The sequence below is a fragment of the Dioscorea cayenensis genome, chromosome 17, assembly GCF_009730915.1.
Source record: "Dioscorea cayenensis subsp. rotundata cultivar TDr96_F1 chromosome 17, TDr96_F1_v2_PseudoChromosome.rev07_lg8_w22 25.fasta, whole genome shotgun sequence".
Lineage (NCBI taxonomy): Eukaryota > Viridiplantae > Streptophyta > Magnoliopsida > Dioscoreales > Dioscoreaceae > Dioscorea > Dioscorea cayenensis.
The window spans coordinates 1,764,370-1,773,123 of NC_052487.1; the positions used below are offsets into that span (position 1 = coordinate 1,764,370).

Here is an 8,754-nt window from a genome sequence, read left to right on the forward strand (position 1 = left end):
TCCACAATATGAGAGTGAGTTATGGTCCTTTTGCCTGGCAGTGGACGTCACGGATATGCTTAACGACGTTAATGCGAAATACGAAATAAGGCCTATATCAATGATAAAGGCAACAAGATTTGTCAGAGCGTAGACTTTAAACAATGGGCCGACCATGTTCGGCTCAATGGGCCCTAATGTTTTTGTGGCTACCGAGAGTGCCATATGTGCTATCAGCATCACCATGCCTCCGATGGAGTGGTTGCTTCTTGCACAGCGATGCCACCGCCATCGCCACCGCCACCGGAAGGTTCACTGGCCTCCGTTTGGGTCTTGATGTCAGAGTTTATGTTGTCTGTTTAAGAACCAGACAATATCATGGTTCTAATCTATCACAGATTGACACGGGCCCTTTATTTTTTATGTTGTTGTTAATTTTTTTTTTCCTGAAAATACATGTCAAATAGGTTAGAACTAGGGTATTTTCTGATTCTTGAACCAGGCAATATAAACTCTTGATGCCATAAGGTGATGTTGTCAGAAGAATTTCACCCTGTTTTTCCATTTATTATTATTATTATTATTATTATTATTATTATTATTATTATTGTGTTTATCTCTATATTTATTGACATGAAGGCAAAGTCAAAAGTGATGAACTTCCCGGAAAATGCAAGAGTGGAAAATTGAATTGAAAATTTATCACCCATAACTGTTTTCTTTTTTCTTTTTTAAAAAGTGGATAAACACATTTTCAGTAAGAAAAATATCACCTATAAATAAAAACCCCAACAAATCTTCTGCCAATAAATACTTTAAAATAAAATTAAACATTTAATTAATTTCCTATTTTTTTAATGAGTCATACGTCACAATCTTGATTAGCAATTGATTTGGTAATAATTGTTACAATTTCATACTATAATATTATATATATATATTAAATAATATAGAATGTAAATCTCTCATCAATTAATTTAGCTAATATATCATATAATTGGAAGCACACAGTTGAGTCCTTATCCTCAATTACAGGGAAAAAGGACTCTCCCAGTCATCATCAATTAATTTAAAACTCTTTCCTTCAATTACAAAAACACTAATTACAACATTGAGTAAAAAGAAAAGACATTAATAAATTTCTCCACACCAAACCAATACTTAATCTTTGAAACAATAGCACAACATTTAGAAATTAGAATCAACAACAACATGCTGGAGGAGGCCTTATGATTGGTGACTTATGTTGTCCTCCAACTGGGGATATTGAACCAAGGCCTTCTGATCCCAAGTCTTCTCCCTCTGCCATCTATAATCTCTATAATAAAAAAAATAAAAAAAAAACATCAATATTTGTTTTAAAATATGATATTTGATCCCTAAAAAAAATACAAAAATTATAAGAATATGATCTCTTTTACCTGATCCATGAGCTACTTGAAATTGAATGAATAGAGAGGAAATGATGACTAGTGTTATGAAGAATGAGCCAATGAATGAAGAGAACTTCATTTTCTTCATTCTCTCTCTGTCTTGTTATCTCTCTCAGTGTTTTCCATTTTCAGCAAACTGAGTATTTATGGTATTCATAGCACTGATGGTGGCATGCTAATTTTGACTGAAACAAGCAGTTTCTACTTTCTATTTCTGTTTTCATTTTTGTTTTCTATTTATTTTTAGGATTTTTGTCACTGAAGTCCTTTAAAGTTGAATTATTTAGTCCTTGATAAGACCAATAAGTCATCGCTCACGTATAAAATTAATTGAGAATTGGCTTTGGTTTCCATTCTACAACAACCAATGCTGCCCATCTTTGTTGACTGAGTTTTGCTTCAACAATCCATTGGGAACCTCATATACAATACAATCTAGTGTCTTTGTTCATAATATATATATATATATATATATATAAATTAAAGTAGATAAATTACCGAATTTGTTAAAAAAAAAAAGGTGAAACAACAATGACAGATTCAGAAATTTTGTACAATGTGATATGTGTATAGAGCGAGATCCATATAAATATTTGACAATACAATCTAAAATAATAAAATAATGTGTAATTGTATTATTGCTGTCATTATCACATAATTTTTTTTTTAATTTTACTAGATGAGGTTGATAGGGTCAATTAAAAGATTTTTCTTTTCTCAAAGTTTAATGTGGTCTACATTTTTTTAATTTTTATCAAGATGGGTTTCACTTATATATATATATATATATATAAAATATAATATAATATAATTTTTTTAAAAAAGTGGGGTCTCTACGTAGATCCACCTATGTGAAACAAATACATAATTAACGGGACAAACAAAAACAAATAAGATAATTGTGATACAAATTGGTTATGACCAATCAAAACTAGGGAAAAGCGGTACAAGAAAATTTAAAAATTAGTGGGGAGAGTGTGTATAATTCTAATGATGATTAGGGGTGGATATGGGCCGGGTGACCCATGAGCTTGACCGAGCCCAACCCAAAAAATATAAGATATGGGTTTAAAAAATTGACCCAAAGAATTAGGTTGGGCTTAAATATGTAGGCCTGATTGAATTTTGGCTTGGGCTTGGGTTAGATGAATTTTAGACCAACAAGACCCGGCCCGGGCCAAATAAATAAATATTATTTATAATATATATATATATGTTTGAAAATACTACGTAACTTTCTATGCTTTTAGTTTTTTAATATATGTATGTGTAGGGATGTGCATTCTTTTTCATCTAATTTTGTCTTTTTTATTTAATTATTTAACAAAATTTGAGGGGTTGTAATAGTGACTTTATTTAGTCATTTATATTATTTTATAAAAATTTATTTATTTTTTGGGTTGGGCTAGGTTAGGCCTGGACCTAATGAAAATTAAATGGGCCGGGTTTGAACCAAAATAATTTGGCTCGAACATGGCCCATTCCAGCCCGACCTGAATATATGAGTTGCATTTTTTAATTTGGCCTAGTCCCGATTTGACCCGACTTAACCCATATCCGCCCCTAATGATAATTACTACGGCTTGACCATTCAACTTTATGGGACATTGTGTAGGACCAATGCCAGGGGTGAGCTTACTGAGAGAAATAATGATGGATAAAAAAAAGAAAAAAAAAAATTTGAGGCTTCACTTGATTGTTGGTGTTGACTCCTCCAACTTGGCTCGGTGGATAGATAACCAACTACGCACATTTTGTAGATGTAATGGCCGCATGTTTTTATTGATATTTTTATGATACTCTAACTAAATTAAAAGTTAAAATAATTTATTAAATAAACAAATTGGTTTTATTAACAAAATTAGGCGTAAGAATTAATGTGAATATCTTTTAATAGTTCCTGAAGCATAGTGCGTAGACCAACAGAGCAAAAAACTCAAGGTAAAAAAAAAAACACAGAAAAAATCTCTCACTAGAGGTGAGGCATACAAAAGGAAAAAAAAAAAAGAACAGAACAGCAAAACAAGTAAAAAAAGATCAGATGGGCTAGCGAAGACCACCATCTGATAACACAAGTCTATATCAAGTTATTTGAAGCAAACCAAAATCTAAAAATATGCAATTTTTCATAAGCTATCTCGAACTATATTCTCCATGGTTTGGTTGGAAAACTCAGTTTATCTTTTCCTTTAATATAAAAAAAACAATAAATAGGATTTTTTTTTCCTTTTTACTTGTTTTATTTTAAAAATTATTTATTTATTAATAAAATTTATGAAATATTAATTATTTTTTTTTTCAAATTTACTCTTTACATCCAATATGCTTCTACATCTTTTAAATCAAACTTTAAATAAAAATAACTTTGAAAATTAAATATGATTTTTCATAAATTTTATATTACCAACTAACTTCAACTAATTTTTATAATTCATATTAATTAGTTTAAATAAAAACAACAATTAAATAGTCTAGTAGAAGTCATAATGAGTAATGGGAGAACCGGTGCAAAGTCAAATCTTTTATGTTACAACATATATTGTAAAAAATACTATATCAATACTATTTATATACTGTTCATCGATCCATCAGGTCTCTACAGGAGGAGCCATACCTTACATTGGGCCGCACTTATCATACTAAAATACTAGACAGAGTAATTTCTTTTCATTTTCAAGTGACTTAATTTTGGGATTAAAGTCTATAAAACATATCATAAATTATTTAGACATGATTTAACTATTTATAATTTTTTTTAAAAAAAAGTATTGTATTATTCCTCCACGTCTCTCTATGGTTTTGATAAACAGAGAAGTCCTTGTGCTCAATTCAGTCTCGCCATTGACTCTTGACTTTTGACTTTCTCGCCATGCAAAATTGCAAATGGAGTTCCAAGCTCTTCATCTCTCTTTCTCCATTCGTTCATCCCAAACCCTAGTCATTCATCCATGCCATTCCCATCCTTCACCACTTGCCTTCCTCTTCTCCTCCTCCTCCTCGCCATCACCGGCGCCATCGCCGGCTCTAACGAGGCGGAGGAGTGGTTTTTCAGTCACTGCCCGCGTTCGGCGAAGTGCGGCAACCTCGAGGTGAGGTTCCCTCTCCGGCTCAACACCAGCCCGGAAGTCTGCGGTCTTGAAGGTCTCGTTCTCTCCTGCTCTGCCGATCAAGCGCATCTCACCCTCCGCACTTCTCTTTCCTTCAAGGTCACCGCCATTGATTACTCTTATTAGCTCATCACCATCGACACCAGTGGTTTCTGGCCTCTGTGCTCATTGCGAGACCTAAGTGTTAGTTCCGCCGGTGTGGTTTGTGAGTTTTAGGGAACACTCAAGCACTCATAGATCTCACACAAACCATCAAAGAAAGTTCACACAAACAAAACAAGAAGGAGACACACAAAATTGGTAACCCAGTTCGGCGTCCACTCGCCTACGTCTGGGGGCCAAGCCTGGAGATAAACAATCTACTAAAAGAGGTAAAAATACATGAGTACAAATACTTGTCACTCACACTCTCAATGAAGATCACTACCCTCTCTAGATTGTCTAGTGTTCGCCACCTCTCCTCCAAGAGACACCCAAGAGTCACACCTTCAATCTACGAGCAAGGTAGCTTATATAGACGCCTCAACGTCCCAAATATAGCACATACCTCTTTTAGAATCTCCGCGGCTACTAATTAAAAACCTGCCGAAATTAGCTGTTGCAACTCCTATTGTAACACAAGTTACAACATGGCCCTGACTGCTGACTTGACTGAGTTCTGGTTACGTTGCGGACGACCTCAAGACCCATCAACCTCCCGGTCATGCTTAGTCCGAGTCAATGCAGCCAAATCACGCAGTCCCCTCGCAAGGGGCGTACGTCCTTGTGCGTCTTCCATGTAACTTGCCAAACTTAGTTTTCAATCCACCTAAATTTGGTCTTCAAAGATTCTCCAAACTTGATCTTCAATTCACCCAAGTTTGGTCCTCAAATCTTGCCTTCAATAGACTTCAATCAATCTTCATCATATCTTCAATTAGTCTTCATTCACACCATGAATAGATCTTTCTTTAATTAAGCTCCACCATATTTAGTTTTCAATCAAATCACCTAAATATGGTCTTGATATGATCTTGTCTTCAAGTTGTAACATGTTACCAAGAATAACTCCACTAAGATATTCAAGATATTTTCCTCTAAGTTATAGATATACTAAAAATAGCTCCACCAAGATCTTCAAGATGTTTTGTCTTGCAAACCAAGTCTCCTTGCCATGTCACCATGCTTTCCCATGTCATTAATTATGCCTTGTCACCATGGTTGCCACGTCATCTTGCCTTGGTGTCAAATCATGCCAATTAAATAGTGCGGTTGCACTAACACTAAGATCCACCAATCTTTCGAATGAGTTCTTCTCTGTTTATGGAATCGGCACCAGTCTCATCAACTGCTCCAAAGAATTCAAATTTGATCCACAGAATAACAGGATTGCCCGCCCGGGCGATTGCTTCAATGGGAGTGATCAATTTGTGTACGTTGTTGGCGAATGGGTTTCCTTGGACCTCTTGCCCTCCGATTGCGTGGTGATCGCCACTGATGGAGAAATTGGATATGGCCTTAATTCCTATTCATTTTTTCCCTTCCAAAGCTTTGTGGATGCTTACTTTGCTAACTCCAAGACCAATCTTCACTGGTCCTACTCGGAGATGAGCTCTCGTTGCAGCCTCTGCGAGAGAAATGGAAATCATTGCGGGCTTGACCACGCAAGGAACAGCACTTTCTGCTTCGGCTCCGGCAACACTCTGTTATGAAAAGAAGGGAGAGCGCGGGAGTAGTTCTGGCGCCAAAGGACTTGAATGGGAGAAGTCACGTGAGGAGGAGTGCGGAAGCTGACGTGGATAAGTTCGCTGAGGTGGAGACATCAGCATCGTTAATCCGCAGAAGCATCAGGAAGAGGCACAGGAACATTAGAGTTGCGAGTTATCATACGTCGGATGAGTGACCAGCTGGAGAAACAGGATTAGTGGATGAGATGAGTTAGTTACACTGACGTGGCAGTTAATAAGAAGACTATTGGTGGAGAGGCATGGTTAGTTATGGACAGCTCGGAGGAGTATAAAAGGAAGAGAAACAGGACAATGAAGGGTAGAGAAGATTAGAGAGGAAGCTTGGGCCTGATCGCATCTCCGGTGATCTCTCCGGCGATCGGACAGGAGGGAAGTCATTCCCACCTTTTACTTGTTGTTTTCCAGTGTAGATCGCTCCGATCTACATTTCTTTGAGCATTTACTGTTTTCTTGCATACATCTCAATTACTGGTAGTTGTTCTTGTTGATGAATGAGATTATCTCCTCATTTGGATTGAGATCTTGGTGATTGTTGTTTGATCTTCTGTTTGTGTTCAATTAATGAATGAATTGAATTGAAACTGCAATTAGATAGTAGATCTATTGTTGATTGGATACTTTGAGAAGTATTAGTGAATTGAAGACTGGAAATTGTCATCATATTGGCAAATTGAGTGGTGATTGAATTAATTCATTACACACTCACAGTAAGCTTTTGCCTTGTTTTGTAGGTGAATTGAATGCACTCAAGGTGTTTGTTTGAATGCTTGCAATGAACAGTGATTCCTCTTTCTCTGTTTTGCAGGTTCGCTTGTTAAGCTCATAGCAGGTATGTGCCTTTTAACAACTTAGAGAAAAAAAAAATGATAGCTTTTTGTTCTGTTTTTTTATATCTGAATTCTTGGATATATGAGATAAAATTTAGCATTGTCTTTTGATGTGCAAATTTGTTAAGAATTGAGTAAGAGATCATGCTTAAATGCTAGAATGAAAATGAATAGATAGTAATTAGTTAGTGGTTGTTTTCTTGCAGGATTAGCTGCCGGTGTGCTTGTTATTGTTATGATATTGGGGTTTACATTCTTCTTCATTTCTAGAAAAGCAAAGAGGAGAAGAGAATTGAGAATGAAAGTTGAGATGTTTCTGGCCTCATACAAGACAACAAAGCCGGCTCGATACACTTATGCTGGTATTAAGAAGATCACGAAACGGTTCAAGTATAAATTGGGGGAAGGAGGTTTTGGAAGTGTCTACAAAGGAGGGCTACCGAATGGAATTCCTGTGGCAGTGAAGATGCTTGAGGGATCTAAAAGTGAGGGAGATGATTTTATAAATGAAGTTGGCACCATTGGAATGATTCCCCATATCAATATTGTGCGTCTTCTTGGCTTTTGCTCTGAAGGGACAAGGCGTGCTCTTGTTTATGAGTTTATGCCGAATGAGTCTTTAGAGAAGTACATTTTCTCGAGAGATGCCAATGGAAATCGTCTGTTTGGAATGGATAAATTGCTTGGTATTGCAATTGGGATAGCGCGGGGGGTTGAGTATTTGCACCAAGGATGTGATCAGCGCATTCTCCATTTCGACATCAAGCCTCACAATATTTTGCTGGATTATGATTTCAATCCGAAGATTTCTGATTTTGGTCTCGCAAAGTTATGTTCAAGAGACCAGAGCATTGTAACTATGACTGCAATAAGGGGCACCATGGGCTACATTGCGCCGGATATCTACTCCAGGAACTTTGGAACAGTGTCTTACAAATCAGATGTTTACAGCTTCGGAATGCTGCTACTTGAAATGGTTGGTGGAAGGAAGAACATCGACCCTTTGGTTGATAATCAGAGTGCAATTTATCTCCCTGAATGGGTTTATGAGCAGCTGATTGGTGGTCATAGTTTTCAAGTAGCAATAGAGATGATGAACAATGAAGAAGAGATTGTGAGGAAGCTTGTGATTGTGGCATTGTGGTGCATACAATGGAGTCCAAATGATAGGCCTACAATGACAAGAGTTGTGCAGATGCTTATTGGGAGTTTGGAGAACTTGGAGATACCCCCAAGACCTTTTGTTTCATCTTCTGATCAAGATGAAGATGATACTTCTTTCAAGGGACTATGATTTTAAGGATGTATTTTGCTTGCTTTTAGCTTTCTTTATAGAATAATTTTTTGAAGATTTATTTGAATGAGCTTTTCATCTGAGCCACAAACAATACAACCAACACTAATCAATGAAGATTTAAAGAACATTAGCACTTGCACAATAAGATCCATTAATCCAAACATCCACTTTTAGTTGGAAAAGTCTTATTATGCATTTACCTTCCTGTGTGATTCTTGAAACAGGAGAACAATGAGATAAGGATGAGAAGCGTGTACAACGATAACTGATGTGTACGCTAAGCCTATATGTTTGTGATCATTTTCTATATCATATAAAATATATAATTTTATTTAAAAAACAAAGATGAACTGTCTGTGTAGAATATTAAATTCATTAAAACAT

General features: G+C 36.1%; 1 protein-coding gene across 1 annotated transcript; it reads left to right on the forward strand.

Annotated features, from left to right (window-relative positions):
* The first annotated feature begins 6,562 nt into the window (after positions 1-6,562).
* Positions 6,563-8,481, forward strand: LOC120280127 (rust resistance kinase Lr10-like). Its single transcript, XM_039286867.1, has 2 exons — positions 6,563-7,075; positions 7,280-8,481. Exon 2 carries the CDS (start codon positions 7,309-7,311, stop codon positions 8,365-8,367), a length of 1,059 nt encoding a protein of 352 aa, XP_039142801.1. The 5' UTR covers positions 6,563-7,075; positions 7,280-7,308; the 3' UTR covers positions 8,368-8,481.
* Positions 8,482-8,754: the final 273 nt, after the last annotated feature.